General features: G+C 38.8%; 1 protein-coding gene and 1 long non-coding RNA gene across 2 annotated transcripts in view; both read left to right on the plus strand.

The window, feature by feature from the left end:
* Nucleotides 1-13,971, plus strand: part of LOC117661077 (uncharacterized) — a 34,811-nt gene extending 20,840 nt beyond the window's left edge. Inside the window, exon 3 of the long non-coding RNA XR_015733519.1 lies at nucleotides 13,530-13,971. This is a non-coding gene — a long non-coding RNA (uncharacterized LOC117661077). The remainder of the gene's footprint in view (nucleotides 1-13,529) is intronic.
* LRRC52 (leucine rich repeat containing 52) lies at nucleotides 4,069-12,806 on the plus strand. Its single transcript, XM_087888836.1, has 2 exons — nucleotides 4,069-4,762; nucleotides 12,643-12,806. The coding sequence occupies exons 1-2, from the start codon at nucleotides 4,069-4,071 to the stop codon at nucleotides 12,804-12,806; spliced, it is 858 nt and encodes a 285-aa protein (XP_087744962.1).
* Nucleotides 13,972-15,827: the final 1,856 nt, after the last annotated feature.

Genomic DNA, 15,827 nt, shown 5'->3' on the forward strand with positions numbered 1-15,827 from the left:
ATTCAAGAATGGACTTTGAAGATGGCCAGTTTTGCAGAAATGGCGAAGATATCAGCATACTTAAAAGACCAGACTCAAGAGACTTATGCATGGGAGTGGAAGAATTGGATAGATTATGTGCAGAATAAATACCAAACTAGGAAGTACCAGATAGCTTTTAGCTAAATGTTGTGTAGAAATGTATAGTATATGGGGGCAAAATAGTTTATTGTTATGTAGAAATTATAGTCCACAGGGAGGAGAATAGAAGGATGATAAAGTATGATATAATACAATGTGGATGGATTTCACCTTGGGGAAGTCATGGGGAGGGAGGGTTTGGGGGGGGTTAGGGAGGGATTGGGGAGGGAAATGGGGGAAAATTGATGTTTGTAAAACTTTTTCAATAAAAAAAAAAGAAGATGATTTGAATCTGTGCTTCAGTAATTGGCTAAAAGAATTATGAATGTTGGCATAAAATAAAATGAAACAGTAATTAGGAAATGTCAATTAAAAATGACAAATGTATATGACCATATGAATTGCTGAGTTAACAGAATCCTTTGTTTGAAAATGTATAAAGACTGAGGTCTCCATTTTATACTTGGTTCAGACTTTTTTGGTAATGATACCGGTCTGATCCTTTATTGCAATAAATAAATAAATAAACTGATTCTGTCTGCCCTGAAGGGATGTTTCTTTAATTCCTTCTTCCATAACAATTTAGCCCAGACAAAACATATGGGCAACTCTGTGGCTAAAGTGAAAGGAGGGGTTGAAATCCAGAAAGGGATTTCTTAAATCTGGTTTAAAGAGCAAAATAGCAGAAAAGTCCTTAATCATGTAATGATTGTGCATTAACACCCTTTTGATCAGCCTTGGTGAAACAATGGTTCAGGCAATCAGTCTCTGATATAGTGATGGATCTAACCCAATAACTCACAAGACCGAGTAATATCTTCTAGGAATTCTTTTATTGCAGGCAGGGCCGGATTTAGATGAAAAGAGGCCCTAGGCTATTCCACTTATGAGGCCCTTTCACCAGTGGTGGGATTCAATTTTTTTAACAACAGGTTCTGTGGGCATGGCTTATTTGGGGGTGTGGCTTGGCAATCATGTGACTGGGTGGGCATGGCTAGCTGGTCACGTGACTGTAGGCGTGGGTAGCTCGTCATGTGACCGGGTGGGCGTGGCTATGTGCATAGACTTTTTTCAGAGGGCTGAAAAAAGTCATTTCTGACTGGGCCTCACACTTTTGACCGGTCCTCACACTTATGACCATCCTCACATTTATGCCCATGCACCTTTCTTAACAACCATGTCACTCATTTCACAACTGCTTCTCTTCACCATGGTGACAAGATAGGTCAAAAACGTAAAATGTGAGGACAGTCGTAAGTTCGAGGACTGGTCAAAAGTGCAAGGACCAGTCAAAAATAACCTTTTCAGCCCTCTGAGTAGTCCATATGCACAAAAGGACTACCCAGAGGGCTGAAAAAAGTGATTTCTGACTGGGCCTCGCACTTTTGACCGGTCCTCACACTTATGACCATCCTCACATTTATGCCTGTGCAGCTTTCTTAACAACCATGTCACTCATTTCACAACTGCTTCTCTTCACCATGGTGACAAGATAGGGCAAAAACGTAAAATGTGAGGACAGTCGTAAGTTCGAGGACTGGTCAAAAGTGCGAGGACCAGTCAGAAATAACTTTTTCAGCCCTCTGAGTAGTCCATATGCATAAAAGGATACAGCAATAGAGAGGGATGAAGGAAGGGAAGGGAAATTAGAGTAGGAGGGAGGGTAAGAGAGGGAGGAAGAGAGGAAGAGAAGGAGAAAGGAAGAGGAAGTAGGGAGGAGAAGAAGGGGGGGGAAGAGAAAGTAAGAAGGAAAGAAAAGACAGAGGTGGTAGGTTTGAGGAGAAAGATTGCTGTACAATAAAAAAGATGAAAGGGAAGAAAGCCAACCCCAAACAAATATAAAGATATTAAGATAAAGAATGAATTGTTAAACTTTAAAGAATAAAAGAGAACAAATATGAATAAATAACAATAATTAGAAACACACATACAAACATACAATGTATTTTCTTTGAACAGAGTATTTGGCCGGTTCAAAAATTTAAACAGTGTTTAGTCATTTCAATTAAATTTACAATTTCTATATTTCCTTTTTGCCATATTTATTCCTCATCTATTTTTGTAAAAAAAACCAATATTACCCTTCATCCTCATCTCTAATCTTAATCAAATTCAATTTTTCCCTTCTATTCTATATTATACCCCTTCTCATTGTCATCTATTTTTATATCCATCCTCACATTGGTTAATTATGTAATACTACAGTTGTTTAATATAAATTCAATATTTTAATATAAATCAATTAGTTATATAACTATCTTTTTTGTATATTAATCAATATGAATATGAATATTCCAATTATTTCCATGCAATCCAATTTCTTACAAATCAATTAATTATATTTACCAATAATAATAAACCAAATAATTTCCCCCATATATTCCTCCAAACCACAACTTAACCATTTCTGCTTTCAGAAATATACAATTAATAGTATCTCAATTATTACAATTCCCTAGTTAAATAGAGCTTTTTTTTCTTTTGTGTTTTGAAATCTCCTCTTTTTCCCTAAATTTTCCGTTGTTTGCACCTACCTTTTTTGGTGAGGAAAAAGAAATCTGCCTGCCTAATTTTCCAACGTGCAAAGTTGTGTATTATAAGCTGCCAATAATTTTAACATACCAATATAACTTTCACACATAACCTTTCAAATAACATTTAAAGTTTCCATTCCAGTGCCATCAAATTTGCTTTATGTGAAATAGATAACAGTTGTTAGCAAAGATTCAAATGTGATACTGATTAGACAGGTATAAAAAAAATCCCAGTAAGATATTATGAAGAGTGCCAGCTTGTAAACTGTTAGAATGTTTTTTAAAAAGCAGCAGCATAAGAATATCTTTCAGAAGTCCACTCCTACATTTTTATGCACGTGCACAAAATTCTCTGATCAACGTAAAACTAATTAGTATAAAATGGAGGGACTATTTTAATGCAAATAAAGTTTGAATAAAAGGGCTATGTTTTGTTTTTTTAAAAAAGTACAGCATCTGGATTAAGAAAGAAAGTTTTGTGAGTGAGAGCCCTTTGCTTTTTTACTGAAGGAAGATAGGGACAGAAAAATTATACTATATTATAGTTGGGAAGAGAAAAATAATGTTCAGAGTTTTATTGCTATGGGTTTTTTGATAAAACACATATATCATATATGCAAGATCTGTTTTAGATAGAGAAGCTAATAAGCATGTTTGTCTGCCAGAATAAAATTGAAAATAATTCTGAGGTTCAGGGTTGTTATCTGCTTGATGAATCCTTTTTGCAGTGATGTATTCCTACTCTGCAGCATATTTAAAACTAATGTAAAATTATTATTTTTTAAAATAAAGACTGCAAAAACTTGTAACTGATCTATTTCCACAATTGCTGTAATTCTTTCCTTCCTCCACCTCTTAGCTGCTGATTCTAACAGGTCTGTCAAGTGGAAAGATTTCTCAGCTCCTCATCTCCTAATACAACTACAGAAGTATATACAATATGAAGCACACAAAATGAGTGATTATAGGGATCAGCAATTTATTTTACTTCTCTTTTGCATGGAGTGGAAAGGTGAATAGAATTCATGTTTTTAATATGTGGGGAATGAGCATATGTAAATTATGCTCCTTCACATAAGGGATACCTGCCCTCAGACTTTGGTCCTTCTTAGAATTTACCTGATTTCTCTGGAAACAGAAAGTTGGCATATAATTAAGCTACTTGTACACATACTATATGCCTTTCACTGTATGCAAACTGTGCCAAGAACCTATGAACTTACCTGGAGCTGACATAAAGGTGTCAACTGGCAGGCAACATGACATGGAGATCGTCTAACAGCAAGTAGTGTTTTGCACTTTTAAGAAAAGAAGCTCTCTCCTTGTTCAATCATTTGCCAGGGCTCTTGATGAGCAGAGAGCATCAGGAAGAACAACCAGCCACAGCTCCACTTGGGATAAGTCTTGAAAATCCATGGCTCCTGGCCCAGATCTTCATGGAAACTATCAGGATCCAAAGAAGAAAGAGCAATGCCACATCATGCCTCTTTCTCTTAGCTCCAAGAATGTATGGATGGTGGTGCTCCTGAGTAGAATCAGCTGGACAGTAGGAATCATAAACTGTCCCAAAGAATGTACATGCCAATACCTAACTGTCAATTGCACAGGGAAACTGCTGGAAAAGTTCCCAATTACAATTCCACTGGATACCAGGCAGCTGGTTCTGGCTCAAAACAAACTTAGCTATTTGTCCTCACTAGAGTTGCATTTTCTCAGTGACTTGGTCTACCTAGATTGCAGCAGCAACACTTTAGGCAAGGATCTGGATTTCACTTTTGTCAGCATGATCAAGCTTATCTACTTAGACCTCAGCTTTAACAACCTCACACAGGTAACGTTTGGCACCTTTTCACAGCTCAGCAGTCTGGTGGTACTAAAACTCTCAGACAATCCCAGCCTGATGGAGATTGAGAAGGACTCTTTTGCTAACAATACCTGGTTGAGGCATCTAGATGTGAGCCGCTGCAGCTTGATGTTCATTGATACAAGTACGATCAGGGACTTGTCTAATCTGAGAAGCCTGGGTTTAGGTGAGAATCCCTGGTTCTGCAATTGCTCCTTCATGGAACTATATAGCTGGTTAAAGGAGAGTGGCATAACTATACTAGGTGAGTTTGAAAAACTGGGATTATTATGGATGTATTCTGTTCTCAAACTAGAGGACTATTGTATAATCAGCAATTTTGCACTGAACTAGTGCTGTTTCTTCTTAGCTCATAAAAATGAGGAATGTAAACTGACACATTTTACGCCTGTGTAGTTGAAATGAAACTAAAAACTTCTACATTAAATAACAGACTAACAGGATAAAAGAGTTGGAAGAGACCTTGGAGATCTTCTAGTCCAACTCCCTGCTCAAGCAGGAGACCAGTCTTAAAAACCTCCAATGATATGTATGATTCTTGCATTAAAAACAAAGGGATATCTTTTATTTAGAATTTTGCTATGTTGTTGTTGTCTTCTTTGTAATTAAGTTTGGCAAAACATCATGTAACTCACAAAATATTTCAGCTTACACATGCGGTTTTATACTATTTGGCTTCTTCCATCAGTATTGTTCAATAGTCAATTCCTATTCTTCATGCAACTCAGAAAGGCAAATAGGATTGAAAAACTAAATAATGTATTGGCTAAGAGAGTTCCACTTCTCACTGATGTCATACAATTCAACTATACTGTTGCTGTCCACTCTGTGTCAAAGAGCAACACTGTGTGTGTGAAATAAACACATCATTTTTCTGGTTTATATGAGGGTGACAGTTAAATTTTAATGCTTAGTGTAAGCATTAAAGTAAGTAAGTAAGTTGATTCAGGACTAAGAGCTCCTTTTTCTTTCCCCTAATTGAAATAAGACATATCTTATTCCATGCTAGCTAATAGCACAAGATAACACTGATAATTTAGTGGCTTCAGTTGACTGCCATCTGTGTGGTCTATTCATGCCATTCTCCAAAAGTAAGATAAGGGTGTATGATATTCTGGGATTTAATACATTTAAGGATGAGTGTTAAAAAACCTTGTAGTGATGTTAGAACCTGGCTAAACAGATAAAGCCTACAAAAAGGAAAGAAAACATATATATATGAGATTTGCCACATCTGAACCAAACAACAAAAACATGATAGCAAAGAGATGCAGAACATGTTAAATTTTTGCTATTTTCTAGTGATCACAAGTCAAGGTAAGACAACCCTATTTAACATTTGTGTGAAGCTACGAAGAGTTTGGATCTGAAAATTCATGTTTTAAAGTCTAAAATAGCTCTGTTTAACAATAAAAATAGATTGCAGGTTATATATAACCAGTGAAAAATTAAAGCAAGTAGGTTTATTTGTGTGCCTTCATAAAATGCTTACTAAATAGATATTTGTAATTGTTGATAATGTATGCATGTTTCATGTTACATACATACATATAATACATGTATGTTAAAAAATTAATGTTTGTCGAAAGAAGTGAAACTGTGCATAATTATGCCTATTTTGTTCTCTGTGACTAAAAGTTGAGTAAATCAGAACAAACTTAAAAAGTAAGTTGAATGTAGTAGGATTGCTTTATAAAGAGTGTATGGTGAAATAAAAAAGGTCAAGAAAGAAATAGGTGATGCATGAATGAATGTAAAAGTGAGTAGTCAATTTGAAAAAGTACACTGAGATGGTTTGATCACATAGAAAGAATGAATGTTTGAATTCTGAAACAAACACATAGGAAGAGGAAATGGTTTGAGAGGAAGGCACTGATTATTAGGATAGAGTTGATGACATCCTGAAAAACAGAGATGAGTTTTTAAAAACAAAAAATAATATTTCCATTGGTCTGTGGCAGTGATGGGTTGCTACCAGTTCGCCTCGGTTTGGGTGAACCAGTAGCAGCGGCGGGAGGCTCCACCCACCCACCCGGACATCATCAAATACGATCTGCGCATGCGAAGTGAGCACGCGTGCAAGAGCAAACCGATAGCAAAGTGAAACCCACCCCTGGTCTGTGGATATGGTACAAGTTAGTTTGCAAGAACAGAAAGGTATGAAGTGAAAATATTGGTGAAACTAGATTTAGCTATGTACTAATAAAGGAGAATATTTGGAGGTCAGGGTTGATACAAGGGGTCCTTGGTGCTCTCTGAGCTTGCTTGTTTTCTTGCAGACATTTCATAACCCAAACTAGGTAACATCATCAGTGCTAGAAAGGAGGGCCATTTGCTGTCAGTTTATATTCTGCTGGCTTGCCTGTTGGTGGGGGTAGTCTTAGAGATTTTTTGGTTGGGCTGTTTGCTGTTGGCTTCTTTGGCAGTTTCTTGATTGGGGTATTGCTTATTTGATTGTTGGTCTGATGTTAACTTGGAGTTAATCTATGCTGATCTGGGTGCTGATTGCTGGTGGAGAGGTGCTTGGGGTTTTGGACTTGACTTGATCTAGGATGGTCACATTTTCCTAATGTGACCATCCTAGACCAAACTAAGTCCAAAAATGCCAGAGAATTTCTAGAAGCCTGGTACTCTGAAAAATCAGCCATCAATAGACACATAAACAGTAACAACATCTATATGCAAAGGAGATTATCACCCAGCCCAAAAAGGAACAAAAAGACCCAAGCACTTCTCCACCATCAATCAGCACTCAAATCAGCCTAGAATAGATTAACTCCAAGGTTAATGTAAGACCAACAATCAAGTAAACAATACCTCTATCCAGTAGTGGGATTCAATTTTTTAACAATCGGTTCTGTGGGCGTGGCTTATTTGGGGGCATGGCTTGGTGGTCATGTGACCAGGTGGGTGTGGCTATGTGCATAGGGACTACTCTGAGGGCTGAAAAAAGTGATTTCTGACCGTCCTGGCACTTTTGACTGGTCCTCACACTTATGACCATCCTCACATTTATGCCCGTTGTAGCATTCTTAACAACCGTGTCACTCATTTCTCAACTGCTTCTCTTCACCATGGTGACAAGATAGGGTGGAAAATGTAAAATGTGAGGACAGTCATAAATGCAAGGCCAGTCAAAAGTGCGAGGACCAGTCAAAAATATGCACATAGGGACTACCCAGAGGGCTGAAAAAAGTGATTTCCTTGCACTTTTGACCGGTTCTCGTACTTATGATCGTTCATGATTTATGCCCGTTGCAGCATTCTTAACAACCATGTCATTCATTTCACAATTGCGGTGCTTCATGTGACCAGGTGGGCATGGCCAGGTGGTCATGTGGCATCACTTCTTTGCCCTAATGACAGTTTGCTGCAATGGTCATATATGTGAAAAACAGTCATAAGTCACTTTTTTCAGTGCCATTGTAAGTCAAGGATTACCTGTACAAAAATACAAAAAGCTTCTTTGCTTGCAAAAAGCTGCCCTAAATACCAATCATTAGATTAGAAATACCTGCAAACTGGAGTTACAAATCAGGCAGGGTGGCAGAGCACCTTGAGGAATTAAAATAGTTAAAATTCAGTGATAACTATCAGCAGCCAACTCCTGCTCATAAAGTGAAACCCTTTAGCAGAGAGGTCATTTAAGCTCTCCAGACTGAAGCAAAGGAGCAAACAGAGTATCTGTTGCTTGTTAAACCAATTACCAGAACAAATAGACACAGGAACTAGTCAGATTTCCAAGGCTGCTTCTTTTCAGGAACAGAGATTAACATTTTTCCTTCCAAACAAAGCTGAATAGGGAAAATTATCTCATCACTAAACACAGGATTAAACATCACCAAGCACAGAATTAAACTTCACCAAAAACCAGTTTTAGACCAAAAGTCAGAAAGGGTATGTAAACTCACATTTGAATGTCAATCTTTCTAGCTAGCCAATAAGCCTTGCTGAAAGTCACTCATCTTGGTTTCTTGTCATTAAAAGCTTCTGCTTCGTTATTCAATTATTTCTTCAAAGTGTTGATCATTGCACCCTGGCTGGAAGAACACCAACAGGGGAGTATTTCTTCCCAACAGCAGTGTAAAAAGCCTAAAACAACACTTCCCCTTTAAGAAAGTCAAGCAAAAACAAAAAAACCCGAAAAAACCTCCAAGAAGCTCTGGAAGTGACAGTAAGTCTAGGCGTACTGCCAAGAATGTAATAAGGGTTAATGGAGAGGCAGTTTCTGTAAGCAGGGCAATAAAGATTAGGCTAGGAAACAACATCAGAAAGTTGTAATTCCTTCAAGATTAACCCTGTAAAGTGGAAAAAAACAAAAGGAGATTTCTTCTAACAACCGGTTAGGACCCGGTTTGTGGCGGCAATAAGCTGACTTTGTATAAAAAAGAACACTGCTTAGGGGGGCCCAAAAAAGCCCTACTAAGCAGGTATATACAAAAGTATGAAGGCTATTGCTTAATGTATTGTAAACCACCCTGAGTCTCCGGAGAAGGGCGGCATATAAATCAAACTAATAATAAATAAATAAATAAACAACCGTTTCTCCGAATTGCTTAACTACTTAACAATCGGTTCTACCGAACCGGTGCAAACCAATAGAATCCCACCACTGCCTCTATCACAAAATTGCCAAGGAAGTTGGCAGCACAACTAACAATGACAGGCAAGCCCTCAGAATATAAACTGACAGCAAACAGCACTCCTTATTAGCACTGATATTGTTACCCAGTTTGGATAATGAAACATCTGCAACAAAACAATATTTTCCTTTTCTTTTCTTTGACTTCATGCCCATAATAAATGTTGTTTCCTATATCTCCCTCTTCTATTGTATTTGCATAATGTTGCTTTCCCTAAAAAAAATAGTCATTTGATAGTCATTTATGGTATATTCAGAGGTGGGATTGAAAAATTTAACAACCAATTTGCTGCCCGGTTGCTGAGTGGGCATGGCCCATAGTTTGGGGGGGAGCGTTTTTGCCCTCCTAGGCTCCGGAGGCTTTTCTCAAGCCTCCAGGAGGGCAAAAACGGCCTCCCGAAGGCTATAGAGGCCCTCTGGAGGCTGGAAACGGGCCCATTTCCAGATTTCTGGTATTTTCGATAGCCCCATTTTTTCCCCTCCTGAGGCTTTTCTCGAGCTCCCAGAAGGGCGAAAACCGCCTCTACTGGGCTCTGGAGGCCCTCCAGAGGCCGGAAACGGGCCTGTTTCCGGACTTCTGGTAAGCCTGTTTTTTATCTTCCCAGAGCCTCCGCACAGTCCCTGCACTTACCTCACATCCAAAACGGGCCAAGTGGAGACTCCTGGGAGGGGTGGGCAGGGTCAGCCAGGCTTAGTAACTACCAGTTCGGCAAACCAGATTAAAATTAACATCTGGTCCGCCCTTGGAAGGGACCTTGTAGGTCATTTAGTCCAGGCCACTGACGGGGCACAACACTACCCAAGCAGGAGACCCTACACCATTTCTGACAAATGGCAGTCCAATCTCTTTTTGAAAGTCTCAAGTGATGAAGCTCTCACAACTTCTGAAGTCAAGCTGTTCCATTGGTTGATTGTTCTCACTATCAGAAAATTTCTCCTTATTTCTAGGTTGAATCTCTCCTTGATTAGTTTCCATCCATTATTCCTTGTCTGACCTTAAGGTGCCTTGGAAAATAGCTTGACCCTCTCCTCTCTGTGGCAGCCCCTCAAATTGGAACACTGCTATCATCTTCCCCCCTGGTCCTTCTCTTCACTAGACTAGCCATGCCCAGTTCCTGTAACCGTTCTTCATATGTTTTAGTGTCCAGTCCCCTAATCATTCTGGTTGTTTTTCTCTGAATTTTTTCTAGAGTCTCAACATCTTTTTTATATGTTTTTGTTAAGTGTATTAAAGCATGTGAGTGTATTGAAGCCTGCTAACCAGGAACCAACTCCCTTTGCTCTAATTGTTTTAGATGATCAAAAATAAACATGCATGAGGAACTAAGTTTCACTCCTCTTTCCATGCTTCTAGGATAGAGCCAAAGGCAGATGAATTGTTTTCTGCCACTTCACTGAGGGAATGCAATAACCATAATAGTAGACAACATCTATAGATCTAAGATGTAATTCTCTGCATTTCCAATTAAAAGATAGGAAAGTATGGGAGAGATCCTTTGTCTTGGACAATTGCTAATCAGAGTAGCCCACGTGACAATGGATAAATTGTGCTAAACTTATTTCTAGAAACGTGTGTGTTGGATGAGAATCAAAAGTGTGTATATAGGAAATATAAGTCACTCTTACTTCATCTGCTTCTGCTGATTATACCTTCCTAACCCATCCCAAAATTCATTGGATTCCATTATAGTATAACCTGCAGAGGTCCTGAGAAGCAAAGTCCAAAGCATTTCAAACATTTTGAAATTTATAAAAAATATGAGAGCTAAACTAAATGTGATGTTCAATCTATTACTCTCAGAAGAGATTTCAGACTTATGAAATACAATCTGGGCATGTGAGGTTAGCCCTTTCCCTAGTGTTATTTCCACAATGGAGTGCACAATAGTTGCTATACAAGAACAAAGTTCAATTCAACCAGTGGTGAAATGTTACTACCGGTTCTGTGGGCATGGCTTGGTGGGGTGGGTAATGTGACTGGGTGGGCATGGCTAACCTTTTTTTTTTTTTTACTTTTAAAAGCATTTTTTTCTACAACCTCTTCAGCCGAAGAGGTTGTTAAAAAAATGCTTTTAAAAGGCTCTGACGATCCCAGCTGAGTTGCCTAATCGTCAGAAGTTTTTGTTTTCTTTTAAAAGCATTTTTTTGGCTTTTGAAAGAAAAGAAAGCCTTTGATGATCAGGCAACTCAGCTGGGATGTCAGAGCCTTTTAAAAGCATTTTTTCTACAACCTCTTTGGCCGAAGAGGTTGTAGGAAAAAATGCTTTTAAAAGGCTCTGACGATCCCAGCTGAGCCGCACGATCATCAGGGGCTTTTTTTTTTTTTTACTTTTAAAAGCATTTTTTCGGCGGAAGAAAAAATGCTTTTAAAAGTAAAATAAAAAGCCTCTGATGATTGTGTGGCTCAGCTAGGCATGGAGGGTGGGCAGGGATTTTTGCTATTGGTTCTCCAAACCACCTGCTGTCATCGCTACCAGATTGGGCGATCCAGTCCGAACCGGGAGCATTCCACCCCTGAATACAACTTTAAAATTTCAAACTAATTCAGAACAAATTATGGTTAGTAGTTTATTGACCTGTAGAAAATAAAAGGCTGTGCATACTTGCAAAATACTTTGGACTTTGTGTGAGCGTGCCTTTCTTCTTACTGATTAACAGCCAATTGCTGATAAACATAGCAATTGCTTTACATGTGATGGTGTATTTGTGCAGCTTTATATTTGCAGTACTCTAAAATGGAACCATGATAGATGACTCTGTTTTTCTTACTGCATCCTGAAGTCAGGTTTATTTAAAGTGCAGGATTAGAGATTGTGAGTTCTAGTGTTCCCTTTGGTGTGAAAGCTATCTGAATATTTTTGGCCCACTCACTCTTTCTCAGCCCAAGCTATCTCAAAGAGTTGTTGCTATGGCAGCATTTAATTTAATTTAATTTATTAGATTTTGAGATTACCTAATTCCAGAAGACCCCGAGGATCTTACAATATTTGAAATACATAATTTAAAGCACGGCTGCCTAGATAAAATACCATCAATAACATTCAGATAAAGATTCAGCAGGAATGCCACACACACTCTAATGCCAGGCCTCGGAACAGAGCTATGTCTTAAGAAACTTCTGGAATACTTGGAGAGTTGGACCCATATGTATCTGAAGAGTTGTTCTTCCAGAGGGCAGAGGTTGTGACAGAGAAGGCACATTTCCTGGTACCACAAAGTCACAATATTTAATGGATGGGACCAAGAGCATACCCGCTCTGCCTGAGTGTACTGAATGAGCATAAACAATTGGAGACAGGCAATTCCTCAAATAACCAGGCCCTATGTCATGAAAGGCTTTGTAGATGATGAGTAGGACTTTAATTGCACCAAGAAGCCAATTAATAACCAAGCTTGCACAGCAGCAATAACACATGGGCAAGTAGCAAGGCTCAGCCATTACTTTCCATATCCCTGAATTTTGAACCAGTTGTACCTTCCAGGTGGTTTTCAAGGGCAGCCCCATGTACCATATATTGTAAGGAGAATTGGCATGAGTAACTGTCTGAAGGATCTCCTGATTAAGGAAAAGGTGCAACTAATGCACAAAATGAATGTGTGCAAAGGCCCTCCCGAATACAGCTGCTCCCTGCTGTTTGAACAGTAGCTGTGTGTCCAAGAGGATCCCACATTGCACATCTACCTATCTTGAATGGAAAGTACAACCCCATTCAAGACTAATAGTAAAACCATCCCTGACCTCAAGGACCCCATATATATCTAAGCAGTCCAGGGCTGAGATGTACAACTGGGTATGATCAACATACTGATAATACTAGACTTTGAACTGATGAATTACTTCACCCAGTAATTTCACATTGAGTTTCAAAAGGAATGGCAGAGCAAAACGGAGGCTAATACATTTATTGATAAAAATTCTGAATGACAGCACAAAATTTGAAAATTAGTTGCTAGGCATATAAAAGATGAAGGTTCCAGGCATTTTTTGCTTGTAGCTCCCAGAATGGTATCCATCTTGAGCATGTGCCCCTCTGCCCCCATGTATGGATTTTACATGAGATTTCTCTATTATTATTTTTTTACAAAGAGTGCATCCTGTGTGGCATTTTCAGTTATATTGACCACCAGGAGGCATGATGTGATCAGTTAACTCTGAATGGTACTCTTCAAATCCAAATATATTATTCTATGGAGCTCAAACCCTCTAGTGGAAAATGAACTCATGGATCTTCCCACTTTAAATAACTAATTACAGTGCATTCTGAGAGCTTCTAGGTATCCCTTCCTGCAAGTACTAAGTATCATCCTTTGTTGGTATGATTTCTAGCATAAATCAAGGCCTGTTGTCATTCCTGTGTTTTCTCTGCAGACCCAGCCAATGTCACCTGCTACAGCCCTGTTTTTATGCATGGCTTGAAAATGCTGGAAGAGATGCAAGAAGAACTCTACTACAAGTGCTACATCCATTTCAGCAACCAAGACTACCTCTTTTTGGGGTTAGTTGGCTTTGGTATATTTTCTGCTGGCACTGTGTTGGCCTGGCTGATGGGAGTATGTGCAGTGATATATGAGTACTTAACTGCCAGAGGAGAAGATGATAAGGAGGAAGTGGAAATAGAGAATTAGAATGACTTGTCTCTATGCATAACCAATGGAGCCCCATGTATGTTTATTGTAAGTATCTCCCAGGCCATTCACTAAGCTTGCAGTAATTATAAAGCAAACAGTGGGACTTCCTTCTCAGTAGAAAAGCATAAACAGATTATACTGAGGCTGTAATTGTTAGTAAAACTCTACTGAAGTAGATCTCATTCAAGAGTGAAGGGTTTTTTATTTCAATTTACATATTTTATTCTACTGTAGAAGATGGTTAAGAATAAAAGTCAAAACAATTAAAAATAAATATCACACTTTCATATAGAACCCCTTAAATTGTATTTCACATACATATCACAGTTATAAACCAATAATTATCATCATTTCAATGCTATAATGATGGAAAATCCATCTCGAGAAAAGGGGGGGGAGAAAACTACACTTTTATCTAAGCATTTTCATATTTATAGTTCTGCTTCCAAAAAGCCCCCAGCGTATAAATTTTATCTGGTCTAAAAATTACACTATGGAATAAATGTCTGTTTGAAAGATTCTTGGGCATCAGAGAAACACAGGCTTAAAAATAACAGGATTGCCAATTTTTCCCACTATGGGAAAAAATACTGCCTAGAGCAGCAGTGCTCGTCAAAGGACTGGAGCTAGCTTGAATAAAAAGAATTGCTTTTATGTTTTTAAGTGCATTTCTTAAAAACTTAAACATTTAATAATATTCCACAGTGAAAAAAACATGCATGAGTAACAATAAAGCATTGTATTATTTACCAGCACTGAAAATTATTACAGTGAATCCCTAAAATTGGCTCAACTCTCCTTAGGCATTCATTATTGCAACTTTTAAAAATGTATTCTTGAGAAAGATTTTTAAAAAAAGGCTGAACATCAAGTACATTTCATCTTCTAAAGAGGGATACTATATCCCCCCGATTCGAAAGCATGGGAGACACTGTTCCATTCTTCAGGGAGTTCAACATAAATGAATAGTGGCTTGGCCAGGCAAGTCCCTTCTTTTCTCCAGAGATGGTAGCCAGCACCAAAATGGAACATTTGAATCAAATTATTGATCACTTATAGGAAACAGAATCTTCAAAGGAGAACACAAAGTCCTCGCTCCCTAGATCAGGGTGTCAAACTCACGTCATCACAGCTGCGTCACGTGACATATTGGGACTTTTCCCCCCTTTGCTAAACAGGGCATGGGCATGGCCAGCGCATGACACATCTGGCCCACGGGCCAGGAGTTTGACAGCCCTGCCCTAGGTCAAGAGGATTCCACATAATAAGGTTTGGTTACATATGAAAGGCAAGTATTCTCAAAGGAGAGGGTTGAAAACAAATAAAAAAATAGAGTCTACCTGCAGAGTAAACAAAGTATCTTGGTCAAGATTAAGCAGGACATCAGCAATAGCACAGAATACTCACCCATGTCCCGTTAATTCACAAACAACACTCTGCTCTCAAGACACCGAGAAGACATCAGTCAGAGTTGGAAATGAGCAGATCATGGTTCTGGCAAGGGCCTTACTCACTTGGCACATAGCCTGAAGTATCACAAGATTTCTGACTAGCAGAAGTACATTAACTTTTCTTCTATACTGTAGTAATATAGACCACTGTTAAAAGTAGCTCACCCCCATCAATATTCCTTTTGCCACTGGCATTCAGTGGGGAAATGTGGGGGTGGAGGAGGTCAGCTTGACCATTAGCTTTTCCCTCATCTTTCTTGCTTGCTGTTGAACAGGACTTTTATTTGAATCCCCCATTGACCCACTCATCAGTTAGTGTGCCAAGCACAGAACTCTCTGGGGCTCATTTCAAGCCCTACGCCACATGACTCAGTTCTTCCTAAATTTCTATAGGCCACATGACTCAGTTCTTCCTAAATTTCTATAGGCATGCTTCAGAGTCTGGGAAGATGAACAAAGCTATTGTCATGGAAATATCTCATCTGATTAGATAACAGATTCCGGAAGCGGCCCAGAGAAGCGCGGAGGTCGGGACTTGGTTGGTGAAGCAGGCGCTGTGTGGGAGGTGTAAGGCAAGGTGCTGCCAC

The sequence above is a fragment of the Pantherophis guttatus genome, chromosome 3 (assembly GCF_059756535.1).
Source record: "Pantherophis guttatus breed Tessera chromosome 3, ASM5975653v1, whole genome shotgun sequence".
NCBI classification, from domain to species: Eukaryota; Metazoa; Chordata; class Lepidosauria; order Squamata; family Colubridae; genus Pantherophis; species Pantherophis guttatus.

Coding starts and splice junctions, on each gene's coding strand:
- LRRC52 (XM_087888836.1), top strand. CDS start 4,069: ATGGCTCCTGGCCCAGATCTTCATGGAAACTATCAGGATCCAAAGAAG. Junction 4,763..12,642: donor GAGTGGCATAACTATACTAG/GTGAGTTTGAAA, acceptor TGTACCTTCCAG/GTGGTTTTCAAGGGCAGCCC.